Raw genomic sequence first — 24,418 nt, 5'->3', positions numbered from 1 at the left:
ACTAACTATCCTGCTATTTCAGACCAATGCTGTATTCCAAACCCAAGTTAACTCCATGTCTGACTGAACGTGTGGTGGTTATGACAACAGCAGCAAAAACTCATGTTTGTGTGTGTATTACCATGACATTTCCAGACCTATAAAATAAAGTATTACAATTACAAAACCAACATGTCTATATATTGGCTTTTATTGAGGGATCAGTATTCATATCTCCATATAAAGAACAAAGCATGAAAAGTAACAAAGGCAAAATGAAGAGGTGAAACTTAAAATGTCATCCATGGCAAGAAATAAAAGTAATAATACTTAAAACCTTCTTTTATCACATAGCTGGGTTTCTTTTTTAAAACAATTTTAATCTTACTATCCTTTAATAACGGTGACAATGCACATACTGTATGTCTTGTCATACATAAATGTCTGTTTTTTTTAATATAGCTGTTTCCATGATTGATGTTCTAGTTTAATTTCAGTTTAATAATGATTGAAGTTTTGACAATATCTAAGATATTTTGAAGTTTCACATTCACTGCAAAAGGCGTTTTTCTTGCTCCTGCTTTTAGAATTATGTGAATAGCAACCCTCATATTTCCTTTATTTATTTTAGAGATGCAGCCTGGGAGTATTATGAAAGATGAATCTGGTTTTTCCTCCTGCTTTCATTCAGGCTGTCGTTCACTGATATCTGTAAAGGTCACTATAGATTGTTGAGTTCCAAAAGGGTTTGGTCCAATACCTGGTGCATGTCCAGATTTTCTTCTTTGGCGTGGGCCAGTTTCTCTAGAGTTGGAAACAAAGACACAAGTTACCTTCCAAATTAATGTTCTGTCTATGATGAATATCTAAAAAATCAAATTGCTCTCAAATGCAAAGTTGTTATGCATAGTCTTTGTGTAAATGGTAAATGGACTGGTTCTTATATAGGGCTTTTCTACTCTGTCTGAGCACTCAAAGCGCTTTATACAACTAATTCATTCACCCAATCACACCCATTCACACAAGCACTTCTAAGCTTAAGTGCTAAGTATCTAACATTCATACACATTCACACTCCGATGGATGCATCGGAGAGCAACATGGGGTTAGTATCTTGCCCAAGGATATTTGGCATGCAGACTGGAGCAGCCTGGGATCAAACCACCGACCTTCTGGTTAGTGGCTGATCCGCTCTGCCACCTGAGCTACAGCCAGTGTGAGTTTTACAATAGAATAGTTGAGTCAAACAGGTGTTCAAGGATCAAATGAAATGAAAGGAAATGCTCCTGATAAATAAACACATAACATGTTTTAATTTATAGCCTACTATAGTAAAATAAAGCCTGCTGTACAGCCTACAGGTTATATACAGTAGGCTACGGTATGAAATACAGATTGTTCAATATGAAATATAGATTCTTAGAAGCAACTCAGTACATGCAAAAATAGGACTAAAGTAGTCCTACACACATTGAAATAACACACTAATTTAAGGAAAAAGATGGCTAGAATTGCTTTGTATGTAATTTTGTCTCCTTTTTGAATGACTTCAATATTCTTCCCCTCTGCAATTCTCTACCTTATCATGGTGGAGGGGTTTGTGTGTCCCAGGGATCCCAGGGACTACAGTGGCTTGCAAAAGTATTCGGCCCCCTTGAACTTTCCCACATTTTTTTACATTACAGCCACAAACATGAATCAATTTTATTAGAATTCCACGTGAAAGACCAATACAGAGTGGTGTACACTTGAGAAGTGGAACGAAAATCATACATGATTCCAAACATTTTTTACAAATAAATAACTGCAAAGTGGGGTGTGCGTAATTATTCAGCCCCCTTTGGCCTGAGTGCAGTCAGTTGCCCATAGACATTGCCTGATGAGTACTAATGACTAAATAGAGTGCACCTGTGTGTAATCTAATGTCAGTACAAATACAGCTGCTCTGTGACGGCCTCAGAGGTTGTCTAAGAGAATATTGGGAGCAACAACACCATGAAGTCCAAAGAACACACCAGACAGGTCAGGGATAAAGTTATTGAGAAATTTAAAGCAGCCTTAGGCTACAAAAAGATTTCCCAAGCCTTGAACATCCCATGGAGCACTGTTCAAGCGATCATTCAGAAATGGAAGGAGTATGGCACAACTGTAAACCTACCAAGACAAGGACGTCCACCTAAACTCACAGGCCGAACAAGGAGAGCGCTGATCAGAAATGCAGCCAAGAGGCCCATGGTGACTCTGGACGAGCTGCAGAGATCTACAGCTCAGGTGGGGGAATCTGTCCATAGGACAACTATTAGTCGTGCACTGCACAAAGTTGGCCTTTATGGAAGAGTGGCAAGAAGAAAGCCATTGTTAACAGAAAACCATAAGAAGTCCCATTTGCAGTTTGCCACAAGCCATGTGGGGGACACAGCAAACATGTGGAAGAAAGTGTCTGGTCAAATGAGACCAAAATAGAACTTTTTGGCTAAAATACAAAACGCTATGTGTGGCGGAAAACTAACACTGCACATCACTCTGAACACACCATCCCCACTGTCAAATATGGTGGTGGCAGCATCATGCTCTTGGGGTGCTTCTCTTCAGCAGGGACAGGGAAGCTGGTCAGAGTTGATGGGAAGATAGATGGAGCCAAATACAGGGCAATCTTGGAAGAAAACCTCTTGGAGTCTGCAAAGGACTTGAGACTGGGGCGGAGGTTCACCTTCCAGCAGGACAACGACCCTAAACATAAAGCCAGGGCAACAATGGAATTTAAAACAAAACATATCCATGTGTTAGAACGGCCCAGTCAAAGTCCAGATCTAAATCCAATCGAGAATCTGTGGCAAGATCTGAAAACTGCTGTTCACAAACGCTGTCCATCTAATCTGACTGAGCTGGAGCTGTTTTGCAAAGAAAAATGGGCAAAGATTTCAGTCTCTAGATGTGCAAAGCTGGTAGAGACATACCCTAAAAGACTGGCAGCTGTAATTGCAGCAAAAGCTGGTTCTACAAAGTATTGACTCAGGGGGCTGAATAATTACGCACACTAGGGCTGGGCAATATATCGAGTTTTTTAAAAATATCGATACATTTTTATACGAGATATAAGATGTGACAATATCCTTTATATCGATATAGTCTATGTTATGTTATAATTATACTTGTGGAGCCGCAAGTTTGCCTCTCTTTCGTCCACTTTTGTCTCTACGCAACGTTACTCTGCCTCGCCTCTCTCCTTCACTGAACACAACTCCCCCTCCTCCCCCATCGCTTCACCTGCAGGCAGCGACAAGATGGACACGGCAAATCTCCGTTAACGAGTTACTGCGCATCAATGTGTTAACGACCTAACCACGCTAACGCCATGCAGCCCAAAATCCTTTCATTTTTTCAAAAGTTGACAGCGCGCCTTATGTATGAATTCTGGTTGTGCTTGATGACCGCAAACCGATTTTATGTGGTACACGGCGCTCAGCAATCTGTCAAAAAATGTTTGAGTACGACTTTGGTAAGCTACGGAGCTGCACCGCTTGATGAATTGTCGAAGCATTACGGCTACCGAGGAGCCTCGTGGAGTAATACGTACTGTGTTTCAACGTAATATTACCGTACTGTGTGTGTATAAGGACCATAAATGGCACCTGTTCAGAGTCATGGTTACGAAGCGGATTTCAAACTCCAGGCTGTCAGTCACGCAGTAGAACTTGGGAATAGAGCAGCTGTGAAATCTGTCTCTTTGTTATTATGCTCAGCATCTTTTCGTTTACATTTTGACTGCACAATTGTGAGCTTTTTGTTATGCACAAAAACAACATTGTTTTAGTTTATTTATGGAGCATTATTAATTAATAAATGCTCATAATTTATTTTTGAGTAATTCTTTCATGTACATCTATGCTGTATGTTAATAAAAGTGCCTGTGTGACATCTGGGAAACAGCTTTAACTAAGAACTCTCTTTTTGTTCTTACTTTATGGCTTAAAAAAAAATTATCGAGATCTATATCTTATATTGCCATCCAGCTAAAAAAATATCAAGATATGAATTTTGGGTCATATCGCCCAGCCCTAACGCACACACCCCACTTTGCAGTTATTTATTTGTAAAAAATGTTTGGAATCATGTATGATTTTCGTTACACTTCTCGTGTACAGTACTTTGTATTGGTCTTTCACATGGAATTCCAATAAAACTGATTCATGTTTGTGGCTGTAATGTGACAAAATGTGGAAAAGTTCAAGGGGGCCAAATACTTTTGCAAGCCACTGTATGTTGTCTGGGGGCTTTTACCCCCTGGTAGGGACTCTCATGGCTCTTTGTCTGGTCCCTGGGTGAGGAACCAGACAAAGAGCAATTCAGAAGACTACTATGAGTGAAGGATCAAGGGAACAGTTCGCCCTGCCTGGGACAGGATTACCGGGGCCCCGCCCTAGAGCCAGGCCCGGGAGGGTGAATGGGAATTGATCCTGCAACATGAAATGGAAGTACAGTGGAACCCCGACTTACGAAATTAATCCGTTCCCGAGGGTCTTTCGTAAGTGGAAAATTTTCGTAAGTCGAAGCACCCATCGCGCATTTTGACTGAGGCGATGCTGAACGATAGGCTATAGGCTAATCGCTAACTACAACAACAATACGTTGTTCAAGTGGAACAGCGAAGCACAAGTACGGAAGCCAAGGGGTTGTCACATGATTCGGAAGGCACTGTGGGCATTGTAGGCTCAGCCAATCAGAGCCAGTGGATTTCGTTACTCGGGCATTTTGCCGTAACACGGGCAAAAATATTGCCGTTCAGTGCCTTCGTAACTTGAATTTTTCGTGAAACGGGGTATTCGTAAGTTGGGGTTCCACTGTATTGGTATTAGAAGCATTGATATTTCAGGATCACTACCCTCCTCAGCTGGAAAAGGGTGGAGTGCCCACTCCGGGACAGGGAGTAGTTCTTGCCCCAAGTGGGGTAGGGAGTGGGAGATCAACAGACAGATTGGTGCTGCGGCTGCAGTGATGCAGACACTGTACCAGTCCGTCATGGTGAAGAGAGAGCTGAGTGTAAAAGCGAATCTCTTAATTTACCAGTCAATCTATGTCACTACCCTCATCTATGGTCACAAGCTGTGGGTATTGACCGATAGAACGAGATTGCGGATACAAGTGGCAGAAATGGGCTTCCTCCGAACGGTGGCTGGCATCTCACTTAGGGATAGGGTGAGGAGTTCAGCCATCCGGGAGAGGCTCAGAGTAAAGCTGCTGCTCCTCCACATTGAAAGGAGCCAGTTGAGGTGGTTCGGGCATCTGATAAGGATGCCTCCTGGGTGAGGTGTTCTGGGCATGTCCCACCGGGAGGAGGCCCTGGGGCAGCCCCAGGACACACTGGAGAGATTATACCTCTCGGCTGGCCTAGGAACTCCTTGGTGTTCCCCCGGACAAGCTGGAGGTGGTTGCCGGGGAGAGGGAGCCCCCGTGAACCGGCCCCAGATAAGCAGAAGATGGATGGATGCAATATTCTTGATCATTACCAAAGCTTTATTAACTTACACAGTCTCGATTTTCAGCTTTCCTTTCTGGCTTAAAAAAGCATTTAATTTAATTTAATTCAGTTTATTTACATAGTGCCAAATCACAACAACAATCTCTATATGCTGTTAAAGACCCTACAATCATACACAAAACCCCAACAATCATATGACCTCCCATGAGCAAGCACTTGGCAACAGTGGGAAGGAAAAACTCATTATAATTATTGATGAAGTTTCTGAAGTGCAGGTAGGCCAGTTCAGCACCCAGACTTTTCGACTACAAAGCCATGCTTTTGTAATAGATGTAGTATTGCACTGGTTTAGCATTCTCTTGCTAAAATATGCAAGGCCGTCCCTAAAAACGACATTGTTTGGATGGGACCACATGTTGGGCTAAACTCTGTATTTATGCTGTATACAATGTTGTACGATAGATACAACAGTGATGGTGCATTTTCAGATGTACCGCTGCCAGTTCCATAGACAACAATAATACCCTGATACAATCAGAAATGTATGTTTGAAATGAGCCATGATAACAAGTCAGATGGTCCCTTTTCTTTAGTCCAGAGGACACACCGTCCATGTTTTCCAAAAAAGAATTCACAAATTTGATATGTCTGACTATAGAACACTTTTCCACTTTACCTCAGTCCATTTTAAATGGCCTTTGGTGCACAGAAGATGATGAAGTTTCTTTGCATGGTAGAGTTTTAACATACATCTGATGGTACAGTGAACTGTGTTCACAGGCAGTGATTTCTGGAAGTATTTCTTAGTGCAATTCAGTGATTTCCACAACAGAATCACACCCGCTTTTAATGCCATGCCACCTTAAAGCTCAAAGACCACTGTAATCCAATACTGATTGATGGCGGCACATGGCGGAAAAAGCATGGCGGCGACGGAGAATGAGAAAGGCGAAAGCGGATCGTTGAATGAAACGGATGAACCAGAATTGGTTTGTAAAAATGCTGCAACTTCAGTGGTGTGGAACTGGTTTAGCTTTCGTCCGTCAGATACACAACAAAGCACTATTTTTGGTAGAGTATGCTAGTGGGCCGTCGTTATTACCGTGTTTTTTGGAAAATGCGGCACACTTAAAATCAATCCTTTGATTTTTCTGAAAATCGACAGTGCCCCTTATAATCCCGTGTGCCTTATGTATGAATTCTGGTTGTGTTTACTGACCTGGAAACGATTTTATGTGGTACACGGCGCTCGAAAATCTGTCAAATGTTTTAGTACGACTTTACTAAGCTACAAACTCGCACCGCTTGATGGATTGTCGGAGCATTACGGCTATCGTAGGCAGGAGGCTCGCGGAATGATATGTACTGTGCTTCAACATAATATTACTGTGTGTGTGTATAACCTCTTTTTAAGTTTTGTGGATATTATACATGGTTATGCTGAGGATATGTCAGCCAATTTCCACTGGAAATGCCTTTTGGTTAAACTGTCAGCAAGGAATTTGCATTTGCACTGTTACATTTTTATATAGCTTTAATCCACATAAAAAACAGCTGCTTGTTGTGAAAATACATTGGGGGTTTTTCCACTAATAAAGTTGTGGAGTTGTAAAGTATTTTGTCTAGTGTCAATTATATTGTCAGTTATATTGTTATCGCAAATTTTCAAATGTATATCATGATAAATATTTTTGGTCATATCGCCCTGCTCTAATTCCAATTCCATTATCGATGGAGTAATGGAGTAATCAATACCCTACAACACCGGGCAGAAAACGTTCTATCTAAGCCAGAAGGGAAAAAGAAGAACACACACATATAAAGAAAGCTCTTAAAACACATGTGGTTATCCTAATTGGGCTTTCATCAAATCAGCAAAGATGCACAGAAAAGAATGTCAGACACCAACTAGGGAGAATCAGAAACACAAATGGAACATCCCCTATGTAGCCGGTTTGGGAGTTTTGTCTTTGGGATAAACCAGTTTTTGTCGGAGTGTATGCCTGGGTCTGAAGTACACTGGGATGTCATGCTTGGAGAAGACTCTCCTGAGTTTCTCTGATAAACCCTGTATGCTGTACAGTGCAGCAAGGAATGCTCAGACCTCTACATTGGAGAGGCACAATATAGAAGAGCCACCTTGGACTGAGAAGACAGATTGTTTGAAAGAGGAGTGAAAGAAGCCATCTTTATCCACTGTGAATGGCAATCTTTGAACAGAGGTGGTGGCTTACAACACCAACTGTCTGCCATCTATAATCCAGCCTCTCGGCTCATTGGCTCCACTTTGAGAGTCACCACCATCTCTAAGCAGCATATCAAAGACATTACATCCATACAAATTAATTATATGCTGCGTGATCAAATATTTGTGCATGTTGGAGGTATTTCCCCTGTTGTGATCAGTATTGCTAAAAAAGTTATTACGCATATTACACAGAACACTTTTCTTAAAAGTAATGCAGTACCTTGCTTAATTACACCCAGGAGAAAGACATGATATACTACTCGTTACTTTCATGTTACTCTGGGTTCAGCATTTACTCAACTTCAATGTCACTCTGGTTTCTTGGCCAGCTTAGCCTTAGCATGCTGTTTGTGCAGGTGCTTGCAAAGAGCCAAACTTGTGTTAACAGTATAAGTTTTTGTCCCCGAGCAGTCTCCACTTTACAATTGTATTCCCATCCTTTCTTCTATAAAAAACAGTCCATATGCTGTAAACTACACCACTATTTTCCTCTGACACACAAACTGAAATCAGTTGATCATAGCAAGAGTGCAAGAAACAATAAGCAGGACTGATAGGGCAGGCAGGCAGACGAATTGGACAACTGTGAACAGGTTCTTTACACATCCTGTCACATCATAACTTCCTTTTCTCCATCATATCAGCCAGCTCACATACTCCTGCCTTTCTTTCTTTCTCACTGATTCCTAACATGCTTTTCCCCTCTCTTCTTCTTCTCATTACAGGGGTGGCTGTAGCTCAGGGGGTAAAGCATCTTTGATCTTGATCTCTGGCTCTCCCAGCCTGCATGCCAAATATTCTTGGGCAAGATACCGGTGCATCCATTGATAGAAATGCCCCATCCATAGAAAGCACTTGAAAGCATAGAAAACAGAAAGTGCTTGGGTGAATGTGGCGTGTTGTATAAAGCACTTCTAATGCTCCGGGAGAGTAGAAAAGTACTATCAATCACATTACATTTAGCATTTACAAATTCCACCAGCAAACCGTTGGCCAAGTGCAGAGGAAGCAGTCAGTGTTAATGAGGACTGATGATCCACATATTTGATTTGGCCAAGGTTTTATGATGTATGCCCTTCCTGATGGAACCATCCCCATTTAGTGCTTGAGAGAGGCACTAGGAATTCACTGATGTGGCCATCCCATGACTGGGTAAAATACACACACAATTACGAACTGACAAACTGACGAATTACACGAGTGACAAGGAAAACTGAGAGAAAGTTGTGAAGTGAAGACAGCTTTATTACAGGAGAAAGACAAAACAGAACTGCTTAACTAATATTTTGCTAAAGAGAGGACAGCAACATAGTAGCTCAACCTTCTTCTTTAAAAAAGACCAGTCCTGTGAAATAGCTTACTCTTTTACCACACAGTAGCACTGTGGAGTAGAGAAAAAGAACAGCAAACAGGCAGTAGAGTTCAGACAGGAAAGAGGGGCAGCGAAGAAGTAAGACAACTTCTACAGTGTAGTCATATCGTTGAGGGCCAGGTCCAGCTCCTCACTGAGAGCCTTGCCCTTCAGCTTCTGAGCATATACTTCATCTAAAGGAGGACATTGAGACACGGAAACAATTAATCACACAGAGAGACAGAGATCGGATAGAGGTAGGAAGACAGGAAAAAGAAAAGAAAATAGTTTAAACTGTAAATCTTCATACCGATTCACAAGTGTTAATGCCATCACATCAGCTTGTTACTTCAGCTCACCAAGACAACAGACAGCCAAACCTGAGCTTAGTCAAGCAAATGCCAACATCCCTGACTTTGATTAGTAAGGAAAAGATACAAATTGAAGAAATAACTGGAATTATTGGTTGGTACAATTTAGCCTTGATACCACAGACACCAGGATAAGTATCAATGTAAGCACTTCAAACCAAGATCAAACTATTTTCATTCAACAACTGTTATGAAAATAATTAATGCATTCACATATCAGAACTACAACCACAAAACACCATGTTAAAAGTCTACATCATTTAACAACAATGTTTTCAATGTTGTGTTTATGTACAAAGAAAAATATTGACAAACGCACTGTTTTCTGTTTCTAGATCCACAAAGATGTGTGGATATGTTTTTCTATCAGTATTAGGGTAAGAGAAATCTTAGGAAACAGTCAAACCGATATCTGAATGTTTAGGTGTGGGTGCATACCACCATGAATGGTATAAAGGCAAAAATGCCCAAAAGAAAAAAAAATAATTAATTAATAAAGCAGCAACATCAAGTTTTACAACTAGTCATTTTGCTAGCAAACTACCTTCATTGTGGCATATTGTGCTATGAAAAAGTATTTGTTTGTTTGGTCTGAAACATGTAAGTGTGTGAAATATGCAAGAAACAAAGTCAACCTGGGTAAATACCTGGGTGTGATGATATCTGTGCATTCTTTTTCTCCTGGATTACCCTTTTGCGTTACACATTTCACTGTTTTTCCTTTTGCTACCTAGCCTGACCTGTCTCCCCAATGTGATGTTTGTTTATTGTATGTACGGTCCGCAAGGTCTGTCATCTCGGTTGTGGGCAACTGCAACTAACAAATAAACGCTATCTCGTCATCTAAAGATAAAATATTCAGCTTTTAAATGATGATTTAAATTATTAAGGGAAAGAAAGATTATTAAACCTACAGAAGAGGAGTAGGGCCACTGAAAAGAGAAAAAACAGTGGGGACATCTCCAAAATTCAGATTAAACTCAGAATTCTGAGAAATAAAATATATTGTTTCTAGAATAAAGTATTGTATATGTTTGCCTAAATAGGACTTTTAGTCCCTAAAACTAGGAAAGAACTATATATGAAGTTCATTTCTATTAAGGTGTCATAAAATAAAAAATATTCTTGCTTTTTGTCTTAGTGGCATTTCTCATAGTTGCTGTATTACTATGAATGTTGTAGGTAAGAACATGCAGAATGACGGCCAAGTGCATTAACTCTAAGTACCAGGCATTTTCCAGGTTTCAAAATTAAGCAATTAAAATTAAGCAAAGACACCATAACTGGATTAGAGGAATTTGGTCCTTCCACTTATCATTGGCTTTATTCAGGAAATTGTAGCTGCAGAGCACAGCTGTCCAACAAAGTGCCAGTTCAGTTACAACACCCCATAAGTGAAACTGTGTGTGACTTTAATGTTCACTGAGGGACACTGAGCAGACATGTTAGTGGAAGTACTGGCAGAGATAAGAGGTGTGTGTGGACTACCTTCTAAATCATCAATGGTCTTCTCCAGCTTGGCCACAGACCTCTCAGCAAACTCTGCACGGGTCTCAGCCTGGAATCCAAACCACAGCAAAGCATCAGCTTACTCCATAAATCATAATTAGTCTAAGTATACAACAAAAATAATAATAATAATAATAATAAAACTAGACTGGAAAAACTTTACCTCCTTCAGTTTGTCAGTAAGAACTTTTATTTCTTCTTCATATTTGTCCTCCTTTTGAGAGTACTGAAATATAAACAAATAACATACAAACTTTCACAAAGTGTGTTTAAACAACATTTCCATTTCATGAGTGCAGTTGGCCTTTAAAAAAAATCTTAACAGCAGTTTGAGTACTTTATGTAAGTATTTTCCATCTGTTTTCCCAGGCTTTATCTCTAACTTTTAACCATGTGGATAAAATTATAGCTGATTCTAATTTTCAGTGGTGTGTTTCAATCAAAAAGATGCTGGAAACGTGGAAACCTATTCAGTTTAACCTTAAATTTAAAACTAAAAATGGAAATGGACACAAATCAAATAATTATCATCATGACAATTTCCATCATGTCATTTAAGTCAATTTTGCTGTATGCCGCTGAACTTGAAACAAAGTTTCATTTATTTATGGACTGTTTATGTGTCTGTATCCTCATAGCAAATTATAAATGCGTTTTGTTGAATGGATATAGGGTTTCTATTGATGTCTTTAGATTTGTTTGAGGTGAGGCCGAGTGACTGGTCCCTCTTTTTTACAGGTTATATTTTTACAGGTATTTTACAGTATTTTTACGGGTTATATTTCATATATATACAATCTGACTGGCCACTCTTCAGGCTAAATACCCCTCAGCTCCTACTGTACCTTTTCAGCCTGTGCTTCCAGTGACTTCAAGTTGTTGGTGACATTTTTCAGCTCTTCCTCAAGATCACCTGATTTACTGACCAATGTAAGAAAGATGAAAAGCAAAAGAAGAGAAAGTAGTGACTTGAAAGGTAGAATAGCAGAAGAGACTAAACTCAGACATTGACTAATAAAAGACTACATGACTTATAACAAAAACCGCCAGGCTCTTGGTTAGAATCTGTTTTTGGAGGGAGCGTGCATGGTCTTTGATCAGTTTCTTCCAGGTATTCCTTCCACAGCTCAAAGACATGCACGTTAGCTTAACTGGTAAATCTAAATTGGTCGCAAGCATGGATGCAAGGTATATAAAGTCCCTAACTGCGTAGAATAAAGAAAGAGAAATTTAAAAAAATAAATAATCTACTTTTTAATGTGCCTATAAACCTACTAACAGACAGATACCAATAATGTCTTCATCCGACTCTCGGTGCTTTGTCTTTATTACCCAATGAGTGACAAGGCCATAAGGCTACTGTCTCTACTAACAAATATTTTAATTCAATAAAATGAATGTATTTTTTCATTTTAAAACACTTGACTAATTTCCTTAAAGAAATATTAATAGATGACAAACAATACACTGATGTGAGGGAACACAATTTCAGTGTTATTTATATAATTGTGTTTATTTTTATTCTGAAATATAAAAAAAATACTTTAAGCACCACTGTATAGATGGATGGATGGATTCTTGCTGGTCTTATTATTTTTAAAGAAAAAAAGTAGAATATCAGCAGTACTTAAGTGCAGTATAAGAGGGAAATGTAGAAAACATAGATGGAAAAGTAAAGAGGCTGCAGGTCAAAGGAGCACAAGACAGCAGGTCACAATTAGACCTCAGTGGTGTTCATACAGTAAGTACCTCTTCTTCTGAGCACATCATGGACTTGAAATTTTGGTCCATTAGTTTGAGCTCCTCCTCCAGCTCCCTCATTCTCCTGCACGAGTTAGTCCAAAATGTTTGGGAGTGAGGAGGATCAGTGGTTGCCAAAGAGACAGTGGTTGTGCAAACATGCATTCATTCACAAAAACACAGAAAGAAAGAACAACACACAGCCAGAGAGGTATACTATGTAGGCAGGACTATCTTTGCATTAGCTGGCTCTACGGCTCTAAAATCCCAATCTAACAGGTTTGTGTACATTACATAATCCCACAGTTAAAAATCTGAATTATTCTAAGAAAACAGGGTGCTTAAACTGATATTAATTTAAAGCTCTGACTATGACCTCCTCTGGATGAGGTTTAAGTATACAGCATAAGCTGCCATGATGATGTAGCCAGGTTAAAAAAAAGAGCCAGCTTAATAAGCCTGCAGCCATTACGTTTGCTTCATAGTACAACCTCATGTCTCTGTGTCATTAGTTTTATGTCCTACTTGATGACAGCACACAATAACACTTTGCATTTGTGATGAAATTGTTAAGTAAGCATTCAAGTCGTGCATCACAAGAAAATTAAACAATTACAATAATATTTGTAACTTAGATCACTTATAGAGCTAAAATTCCAAAATAAGTTAAATCTTCACAAATAATTGCAAGTCATGGCTTTGCAATTTTTGTATTTTATGTCATAGAAAGCAGAGATAAAAATAGAATAAGTAGATTAAACAGCAGTGATCATTAGTCGCAATTGTTAAGAAAATCCTTATGACATTACATCCATGCAACACTTAGAGATCCCACTACTATTTAATCTAGACATACGGGTATGAATTATATTATTTAAAACAACAAATGAGCAAGATTATTTTGTGATGGTAGGAGACACATGATCTCTACCATGACAACATGTATGTATGTAAGTGACACTTGCTAGTGTTTTTGGAGTGCAGGTATTGACTTACGCCTCAGCTACTTCAGCACGCTCCTCTGAGCGCTCCAATTCACCCTCCAGGATCACCAGTTTGCGTGCAACCTGCAGATATTCACACACTTAAGTCATCCCAAATAACATAACAAGTCTGTTAACTCATTTTGCTTAGTAAAAAATTGTATTTATGTGAACTTCTGGTATTTATGTGAACTTCTGGTATTTATCTTTGTTGACCCTATTACTGACCAATTATATACTGTGAGTCTGCACTATGTTCAGTCAAGTCATTATAGTGCTGTAAAAAAGTATTTGCTCATCTTCCTTCAAATGCATACTAACCAGCATCCCATTCTTAATACATAGGGTTTAATATAATGTCAGTAAGCCTTTGGGGTAGCTGTAGCTCACATGGCAGAGCAGGTCATCTGCTAATTGGAAGGTTGGTGGTTCAATCCCTCCAGTCTGCATGCCAAATATCCTTTGGCGTACTCAATAATTTAAGAATGTGTGTGCATGTTAGATAGAAAGCACTTACATAGAAAGACGTGCTTGTATGAATGGGTGAACAAGGCAAGTTGTGTAAAACACTGGATTACTGAATTAGAACTTGAAAATCTATAATGCTTTTATCTTCATGCATGCTCAATCATCCAGGTAAGGAATTCCTAAAAAGTTGACTCTGTTCATCTGGACGTTGCGTTTCAGTGGAAGAAATGTTTCGTCACTCATCCAAGTGACTTCTTCAGTCTCAGCTAACTGCAGGTTTCCCCAACCTTAGCTTTGCAAGATTACTGAAAATAGCACCACTGAATAAACAGTGGGCTGTTAGGTCAGTTCCTTGATCATTAATATGCAAATTGGCATCCAATTGCCCCCAATCAATGCTAAATCGCCTGTATTTGTATAGCGCTTTACTAGTCCCTAAGGACCCCAAAGCGCTTTACACATCCAGTCATCCACCCATTCACACACGCATTCACACACTAGTGATGGCAAGCTACATTGTAGCCACAGCCACCCTGGGGCACACTGACAGAGGCGAGGTTGCCTCTGACCACCACCAGTAGGCAACGGGTGAAGTGTCAATCAATGACATTAATGTCAATGGTCATTATGCAAATGTATATTTATGAGGTTAGGGGGAACCTGCAGTCAGCTGAGACTGAAGGAGTCACTTGGATGAGTGACAAAACTTTTCTTCCACTGAAAACACTATGTCCAAACTTTTTGTCAACTTTTTGCCGTATAATCATTTTTCTTTTTTAAGGTAACCTCACTATACACTGAGAACCTACTTTGTGTAGAGTATTAGCTGTTGTTGTTTTTTCTCCAACTGGGACATCATGCAATAACCATGAAAAAAACAGCAATACAACACCTCTTCATATTTGCGGTCAGCCTCCTCAGCGATGTGTTTGGCTTCCTTCAGCTGCATCTCCTGGATCTCCATTTTCTCTTCATCTTTTGTTGCTCTGTTCTCTATGACTTTCATTCCTCTGAATAACAGGAAATGTGACGGAATAAGCAGTGTATACAGTAGTGGAATTTATATATATATGTGTATATATATATATATATATATATATAGAGAGAGAGAGAGAGAGAGAGAGAGAGAGATACATATTGTGTGTGTCTGTGTAATTTTTTGTCTCTGTATTAAATATGCCACTCTCCATGCTCTCAATGGATAGATAGAGTTATCTGACTCTGAATCTTATACTCACTATTCTCAGGCTAGCTGTCAGATGTACAGTAACTACACTAAAGTCATGAAAGACTATGACAGAGCTGAATCACGGTTCAAAATGTAATGCTGATAGTCATAGTAAATACAATACTGGGTTGTATAGTACAGGATTGGATAGCTGAAAACTCAAATTAAAGTGAAGGAGTGCCTTATAAAAAAGGCTGGATGTATTTGCCATGTCCCACGCTTAAAAGAGTAACAGTAATAGTTTAACAAAAACAACTGTACCTTCCGTAACACACTAGCATTCATAAAGAGGAGCATAAAGAATAGCAAACAGCATCATAACTCTACAGACAGAGAGTTCAAATTTTAGATGGATGGACATAAAGCTCATCACCTCTCACTCTCATCTGCAGCTTTCTCAGCCTCCTCCAGCTTCTGCAAAGCAGTAGCCAGTCTCTCCTGAGCTCTATCCAACTCCTCCTCAACCAACTGGATACGTCTGTTTAAGGATGCCACTTCTGCCTCAGCCTGCGGGGACACACACACACAATTATTTTTTGTCTTTTTTGTGTTTTTTTCCCCCCCTGTTCTTCTCTCCTGGTTCCAAGTAGTCATTAGTTTGCATGCAGAGCATGCATTTTATATGGATTTTGCAGCTTAATTAATTATTAATTAACAATTGAATAACCTATTCAGTAACTACACATCCAGACTGAATCCACACGCCTATTATCTTGAGGGTAAAAGAAAAAAAAATGTTGTTTTTGATTGCTAAGTGGAGTCCTAAGATATGTTCCTTACAGTTTGTTTGTTTTTTTTTTCTAATTGGGTTACTATTAAAAGAAACAAGGATGTGATATTTAGCCAAAAAAAATGCTGGACTTTTTTTAATGACATTAAATGAGCAAAGACGGTGGTAGAAGCATATAAAGTCAACAATGTTTTGAAGCTTTTTTTTAAGTCCCCGAAAGAGTTTCAAGATGGCTACCGAGTGGCAAGACTTGCATTTAATGTTTTATTTTAGAATATAATGCCATTAAACTGTTTTAATTCTTTTATTTGTCAGTTATTTTTAATAGTTATATTTCCTCTTTTACAAACAAAGGGGAAACAGCCGTTCATTGACGACTGCAGTTTCCGGTGTAGCGGTCTTAAGACGGTGTTTCTGAGTATTACCCTTTCCCTGGCCTGCCTCTCCATGTCAGCTTCTTCCCGCAGCAGCTCTGCTTGTTCTTCGGCCTCATGCGTCGCTTGCTGCAGTGTCTGTATTTTCCGTCTGACAGAGTCTATGGACGTCAAAGTCGCCATGCTGCGAATATTCAACTTCGAGCTTTTCGCAGGCGTCACGGCGTTGCCTTGGCAACTGTAAGTCGGAATCAATGCAAGAGTTTTCTGGTTACTGTTTCAAAATAAAAGTTGGCGTTCCAGGTGAAGTCGGAAGTCACTCTTTTCAAATGGAACGCCCGCTTAACTCGGATTTCTAACTCGGGCTTCCATCTTCGAGTTAAGAATTGAAGATGGAGCTTTTGCACATAAACATTAGCAACACTGTAAAAATGGTAATATATACATGTTCTATAAATAGAGAGTTGAACAGGCTCTACCAATGAATGTGCTCCATAGTGGTTTTAAAATAAATAAATAAATAAGCAGTTTTGTTTTGCTACTGAACCATCTACCTTGCAGGAACAAAATAAATCCTGTTTTTCCAGGCTTCTCAGAGTTCACTAGCCTCATCCTCAGAGGTAAATGGAACACAGTTTAGCAATGACACAAGTTATTTGGACAGATAATTTTTCTTATATTCCTTCATAGGTAATAAAGTAGTGTTTAAGATAGATTATAGATTATAATAATGCATATTTTTATATAACAGTATACTCGATTAGGTTCATTTTTCACCCTTATACTAACAGTACAGCAATACAACATGGAATATGACTGCTCATATTTTTTGCACAGCTCCAGATAATGTAAGTAAGAAATTGGCTACAGTGTCAATAAGAAGGACAATTTTTAAAGGCACTAATGATGGTAAAAAGTCAAACTTTTCAAATTATTTATTTCAAATTATTTTCAAAGTACATATAGTACCGTGCATTACTACATGCACAACATAAATGTGTTTGAGAATAGAACTTGATGTCCCAAGGCAAAGGTATTTATGTTAGAGTGAACATCAGTTACAAGCAGAGGAAGCATAAACAAATGAATGCATTGCTCCGATGCTTTTCCATCTTTGGAAACCTCACAGTGACTCTGCAGACAAGACAAAGTTCCACTCCTTTTAGGACCAATGCATGTGGTCTCACTCTTTCCTGCATTGCTCATTTTGACTGAGAACTTTTAAAGAAAACTTGACCACAAAAATGACTGTGACTCTCATAAAAGGCATTGTGGCCCCAGTTTCACTACTAATCCTGTTCCATAAGTCAAACATAATACATCCAACAAAAAATATTATAGTTGTAGGAATAGAAAGTTAAATATATACTCATTAAATATAGTAGTAATTCAAGTACCTGTACAGATATTGAAGATTGTTACACCGGTAAGCTCCAAATAGTTAACCATAGTATTAACCACTGCACCACCATGCTGCCCAAAATAAAATCTTGCCTAATAAACTGTTAAGACTTGATAGATTAGTTGGAATTGTCCTCAATGTGCTAATAATCATTTTTCTCAAGTAGCTGAAAATGAGTTCACTGCAAATGATGATAGTGATTTGGAGGATTCAGCACAAATAGCTTTTACATCATATGAATTGGTGATGATTTTTGGATATGTATAAGTTGATGGAGTGTAAAGTTTGACTTACTGTAAAAGTAGCTTGTGCATATTTCAGACATAGTAGAAGCTAAGACTTGCTACTAGTTTTATAGCATTAGTGATGACCTACATGACCTTAATTTCAGTTACAACCCAGTGCTAAACACCTGAAGTGACTGGATTGAATAGTGACAGAACATTTAAGAATGACAGTACACATTAGGTAACAACCATCACTGTGACCAGACACAGTAAGCTAATGTGATCTCAACAATGTCGCCCTCTAGTAATACTGTCATTTATTTATGCTCACTTACATCTGCTGCCTTTTTTTCAGCTTGCTCCAGCTTCTCCTGGGCATCCTTCAGTGATTCCGAGTATTTGTCGAGCTCATCTTCTACTCCTTTCAGCTTCTTTTGCAGGGCAAGCAACTCCTCTTCAAGCTAAAGCCGAAATATACCAAGACACAAAACACAAAATAATTTTAAGTTAGAAGCATTGGGGAAAATTGAAAAAAACAAAACAAAACAAAAAAACAGAATTTTTATTTTATTTAATTGCTCATAATCGATTTGCCAAAAAACATTCAGTTTACAATAATGTGACAAATGAAAAGAAACCTTGCTGGAGAGGCACAATATTATTTAATTATTTTTGAAATGATTAAGCACCTATCAAAAAATTACAAAAAATATCTCACTATTTATTTTAGCTTAATGTTTTTAACCCCAGCAGTAATAGATTTGTATTATGACCTTAAAATATTCTGACAATGTTGAAAATGTAGTTCTTTTGACCTGCAGTGAGAATGTAGAGGCAGCAACAACTCTGCAAATAAATGTACTTGATTAGGCCTAAGTTCATTAATATGCAACAAATTATAACATGAGCTGTATTCAGTAAAATTCCAAATACTCAAAATCTAACTGGCATATGTGAGAAATGTTGCTTTATAACCTCCTGATGATGTTGTATTAGTTATAAAATTCTGATAATAACGTAACAGACATGGATCTTTGAGCATATCCATGCTCCCAAAAGGAACACTGTGTTCACTTATAACAGACAAAAGAAATTCTTTGTTATCCAGTGTCTCAAATATAGTTTTACCAAGTTGCTGTGTGCAGTAACAGCATATAAACAGTGACAGTAACCACCAACCCCAGATGCCTATCAAATCCAACACAAGTCTAGTGTCATTTGTAACACTCTACTAATGATCTAGTTAGAGGATTGGTGTAAAATCTGTGTGCATATTCTTCAGAGAAGAAAACACTTTTTTCTTAACCCCCAACGGTAAATCTGAATCTAACAACCAGATTCCCTTTTCCAACAGAAGCTTTCAGGACTATAAAAAGCCAGTTGCAAATGACAGTGATGTGGCCTGACAACAGTGTTCCTAGTACAAATGTGCTTTAAATATCTCTTCTGACAGCCTCTCACAGCCATCTAAGGCCTGATACTCACATATAGCATTTGGCAGTCCTATAGTTCCTGTCATAGTGGTAACCAAGACAACAGCCTTGACAGACTCTTAAAAACTGTGACAATTCAAAGGTGAGTTACTTAGATGTAGAAATATAAATGGAAATGTCCATTGGTTCTAGGTAGAGCTGATGGTGATAACAAGCTGGTATCCCCTGGGAATAATTTCTATGATAGCTGGTGCATAGTTGAATGTTAACAGATTGCTATGTGATCTTGAGAAAATACACAATAGAACTACACCAGAGAGACTATAAGCCATACAGGAATTTCACTGCGTTGTCGGATGTTTCTCAAAACAATAAATTATGAATATTTTCTCATGTGTTCAAGAGTTAGAAAAAGCAGTCAGTTTTGAATAGAAAATAGTGGAATCACATGTAGACTGAGTAAACTGATTTTTTGTGAGCTACTGGCTTACTCGTGAATCCTAGAATTTCTGAACGGGAAATAGGAAGCAGAGCACTCAGGTATCAGGCCCCTCTCCTGTGGAACCACCTCTGTACTTTTAAGATTACTTGAGAGTTTCCTTTTTGATAAAGCATATAGTTAGGGATGAATTAGGTGAAAGTGAATCATTCTTTAGTTATGCAATAAGTACTTCTTTGCCTCCCATAGTTATTTTTCTCTTCTCCTTCCTTTCATCCCCCAAAAGCTCATGGAAGATGGCAAAACCTGAGTTTGGTTCTGCTTGAGATTTCTTTCTGTTTAAAAGGAGTTTTTCCTTCCCACTCTCAATTGTTTGGTAATAAGGGATTGTCTGATTGTTGGGGTTTGGTTTTCAATACACCAACAATCTATGTCCACTGTGAACGACCATCCTTGAACAGAGGTGGTGGCTTGTGACACCCACTGTCTGTCACCTATAATCCAGTTTTTCCCTTCCCAGGTGCCTTAACGCCCACTCACATCTTGTGTCAGTTGATCTTAACTGGGACCACAGAATGGGATCTTAAATATTGGTGGTGGTGCTTAAATACTGGTGTGGTATATTATTTTGGTTTTAAACATTCTGTAGTCTAAAAATGTTTTGTACAATGTACATAGAGAACATAATCATGTTATCCAACAAACATTCCTTTTCAGACATTTAAAATGAACAGTGTTCTGATTCTTATGAAATTATAGCAGGTTGCAAGTACATAAGTCAGTTTTCAAATTTTAAGATGAAAATCAATTGATATATTTATTGTTTAGACATAATTTTGACATAGATGGGTCAGATCTAAATCTGGCTGATAGCATAATTCATAATCATAATTGTTGATGTGTATATCGCCTCAACGTTGCAGCTGTTGATTTCCAGAAAGCCAGACTGCTTTTGGTGCATTTCAGTCACTTTCAGTTCAGTCCTTGTAAATGACCATTTTCAGTCACTTTTCTTTGTTGTTGTTGTTTTTAAGCCACTTATGACTAAGTGTTCTGTCTACACATAACAGACAACTTATCAAAGAACCAGTTTACATGTATATCTTTAGGAACTTTGCTACTAGCAGGCTGTCAGAAAAACATCATCTGTTCTCCTTGCTTTAATTGAATCTACAAAAAAAAAAGAAGAAGAAAGAAATAGAATGGACACTGATGGGCCTCAATGCTCTGTCACTGAAGCTTGACAGTTAAATTCCACTTTGGTGTTAAAGCTATGCCTTAAATATTACTACTTCTGATACACTGTGCTAACTTATGCCATAATCTGATGTGCCCTTCTCAAGAAAAAATAACTATTTCATTCAGTTCATTTCAGCACAACAGTCTCAAAGATATCAATGGAAAGTTGTCAGGTATGGAAAAGTGTGGTAGGAAAAAGTCATGAGCAAGAGGTATGACTTCAATCTCAAGAAGATTTTCAAGAAAAGTTGATTCAAGAACTTGGGAGAGCATCAGAAGCGTTTAACTTGGGATAAAGAGGGGGGAAAATGGACTTTTGCTTAATGGTCCAAAGTTCTCTTTTTCAGATGCAAATAAATGTTGCATTGAGAGTAGAGAGGCACAGAACCCAAGGTCTTAAAGTCTAGTGTGAAGTTGCGATTGTAATGATTGGTCCACTTTGTTGTAGTCCAGAGTCAACTCAGAAGTCCACCAGGAGATTTTAGAAAACCTTGTGCTTCTATCTGTTGGCAAGCATTATGAAAATACTGATTTCCTTATTAACACATGTCCACAATGCCAAAACTCCTACAAAATGGTTTGCTGTCCATGTTATTATAGTACTGAAATAGCTGCCAACTAACCTGACCTGAACCTCATAAACAATTTGTGGGGTATTGTCAACAGGAAGAGATGAGTAACACAAAAGCTAAAAACACAGACAAGCTAAAGGCCACCATCAAATCTATCAAAGCTGATTGCCTCTATGTACTGCACTCATACAGTAACTTGTTGTGAAGAAGTCCCAACCAGGAATAAAGTGTAAATGAACATACATTTCAGAAGCTGAATGTTTCTGTATTGATTTAAAATAATACTCTAATAATTTGATGCTGGATTTCTGATTTTCCTAAACCTTAATCATCAAATTAAAAATTAAAAAAAAAAAGTCTGAAACATATCAAAGTATTTCACTATACTTTTTTGAACAAAAAAAGAGAGACATTTTGTATTTGCTTTTTTAGTTGTAGTTACTTGTCATGTTTAGTTTTGTAGTTATATATAAATACATTTAACTGCATATCATATTATATAATCGTCTTTTCAAACCTGAGAGATTGATCTTGTCACTGACTGAGCTGAACTGTATATGATCAGGTTAAATTACAGAACAAGCAGCTTTTGTCAGTGATATCCGATATAAGCAGACACCCTTTAAAATTATCCATCACGGAATAATTTTAGCATATAAGAAATACTCTCACTTTGGAAACTTAAAATGCATTTTGGTTATAATATTTGTGCACTTTTCCCCGATTTTAAATAAACATAAAGTATATCTATGTAAATATCAAGTTTCATGTGAAAATAAAGATAATACAGGATATACTTTAACTATCTCTACATTTGGAAAATTATTGTGTCACAGCAGCCGAAACATTAAACAGAACCTATATCAAATTGAAATACAAGAGCTCAATAAAATAAATACAATACTGGAAAACAAAATCACTCAAAAAAGTAAAAGAAAAGAAAGGGGAGCACAACTAAATAGAAAAAAGTGAAATAAAAGAGCAAAAAGTGTCTTAGACTCGTTTTTTTATGGACAGTGCCAAACATTGACGTTAAATGCCAAAACATAAAGCCACAAGCAAAGAATATGCTGAATGAGAAGTGTCAGCAGTATACATCAAACAGTGATAAGAAAAATCAACTTTAGCAGCCAAAAGCTACAGTACATTTTACATATTGAGTTATGTATGTGCGGTGCGGGTAAATGATAACAGGACGATATCAACATCAACTGGTATACAACGCATTGAAACTCTTAAGGTGCATTTCACGTCAGACCTTTCGCCCATTTAAAACTTAGTCGGGTTTTGCTTTTCAGCACTTCTTCTAAATTATTTTTATATGGTTCTGTGTGTATTTTAAGGTATTTATTTCATAACTTTTCCTTCATTATGTTTACGTTGAAACGTTTAAAAGTGTTCAACGAGTTGCCTGTGAGGTGCAGCGTAGGTCCTTCCTTTACCTGTTTGCATTTGTCCTCTGCTCCTTTTTTGTCTATTTCAGCCTGTTCTGCCCGGTCTATAGCGTTCTCCTTATCCAGCTTCAGCATCTGCATTTTCTTCTTGATGGCCTCCATGTTTCTTCAGTGTCTGTGAGCTAAACAGAAAGAGAACTGCACCCAGCTTTCGGGACAGACACAGGCAACGGTCCGTGACAGGAGAACAGGAGGGTCTCTGTGAAGCTGTTCAAGAGAGCAAGAGAGGATGGAATGACAGCAGTACGAGCCCACGCACTCCTCTTTTTCTCCCACTTTGGATCCGTACGAATCGTTGACCATGTTTAGGCACTGAAAGTTGTGCAGGCTGTCTGACGTGTGTGTTCAGTATGTGAGAATAAATCGAGACTATTCCCGACCACTGGGACATCAGCAAAGGTAACAGAGCAAATCACTGATCTAAAACGTTTAGAGATGAAAAAAGTAGTACCAATCCGAAAATTAACAATTAAAATATTAAAGGCGTTGAATTAAAAACAAACAAACAAAAAAAAAACCACAAGTGAATGGGTCATATGTGAAGGTGTACATACTGAAAACATAAAAATCCAAAAATTAAAGTTAAAACACAAAGAGAGAAAGTCTATACCGCGTAAACAGAAGGACATAGTTATAGTGTAAGACCGTAATAACATACCTACAATCTGGGAAAACTGGTAGCTAAACCAAAGGATTTTATTTTTATTGAGTCTCCATTTCTACTTATCTGTATAAATGAGGAGGTCCTACTTTCAAATCAGAGTTGAGAAAGTTCCCACAAGGGCTTTGTAGTGCAGTGGGGTGTGATGATTTCAGTTAAAGTGAGACGATTTAACAATGTGTTAGTCCCTACAAGATACAGGTTTGCGAGCTATACAATCACTACTGCTATTTGGAGGCAATAAGGTAACTAGTGAGACATGTGGCTAATATCCATTTAGTTCAGCTTTATTTACTTTGTAGTTTCAGTTCACAACAATTGTCTAAAGGTGTTTTGTATTGTTATGTAAAGAAGCCCTTTAAACAAGCACTGGGCAATGGTAGGGAGGATGAAGGGAAGAAGTTTTAACAGGAAAAGCAGATGTAGCATAAGCAGTCTCTGACTGGTTGAGGGTGAGGGGAAAGAATAAATAGAGAATATAGTTCCAAACACATTTTGTTTAAATATATTTATTGAAAATAATGCAAGCTG

The 24,418-nt window shown here is 38.2% G+C and overlaps 1 protein-coding gene across 5 annotated transcripts; it reads right to left on the bottom strand.

The window, feature by feature from the left end:
- Window positions 1-174: 174 nt before the first annotated feature.
- Window positions 175-23,504, bottom strand: tpm2 (tropomyosin 2 (beta)). Of its 5 annotated transcripts, none has more exons than XM_084936038.1 (9): window positions 23,215-23,495; window positions 18,425-18,550; window positions 15,730-15,863; window positions 15,021-15,138; window positions 13,674-13,744; window positions 11,783-11,858; window positions 11,101-11,163; window positions 10,917-10,986; window positions 175-783 (listed from the first exon to the last, which is right to left on the bottom strand). In XM_084936038.1, exons 1-9 carry the CDS (start codon window positions 23,326-23,328, stop codon window positions 701-703), a joined length of 855 nt encoding a protein of 284 aa, XP_084792164.1. In that variant the 5' UTR covers window positions 23,329-23,495; the 3' UTR covers window positions 175-700. The 5 variants fall into 5 exon arrangements, with proteins under 5 accessions (XP_084792164.1, XP_084792166.1, XP_084792167.1 ...); XM_084936041.1 differs by lacking the exons at window positions 175-783; window positions 11,783-11,858 and adding exons at window positions 8,926-9,251; window positions 12,687-12,762 and having other exon boundaries at window positions 23,215-23,504; XM_084936037.1 differs by lacking the exon at window positions 175-783 and adding an exon at window positions 8,926-9,251 and having other exon boundaries at window positions 23,215-23,491.
- Window positions 23,505-24,418: the final 914 nt, after the last annotated feature.

Source organism: Perissodus microlepis, chromosome 7, assembly GCF_051167445.1.
Source record: "Perissodus microlepis isolate ML-2025 ecotype Zambia chromosome 7, ASM5116744v1, whole genome shotgun sequence".
NCBI classification, from domain to species: Eukaryota; Metazoa; Chordata; class Actinopteri; order Cichliformes; family Cichlidae; genus Perissodus; species Perissodus microlepis.
Note: the sequence above shows the minus strand (reverse complement) of the source record. Positions and strands in the feature narration are given on the sequence as shown.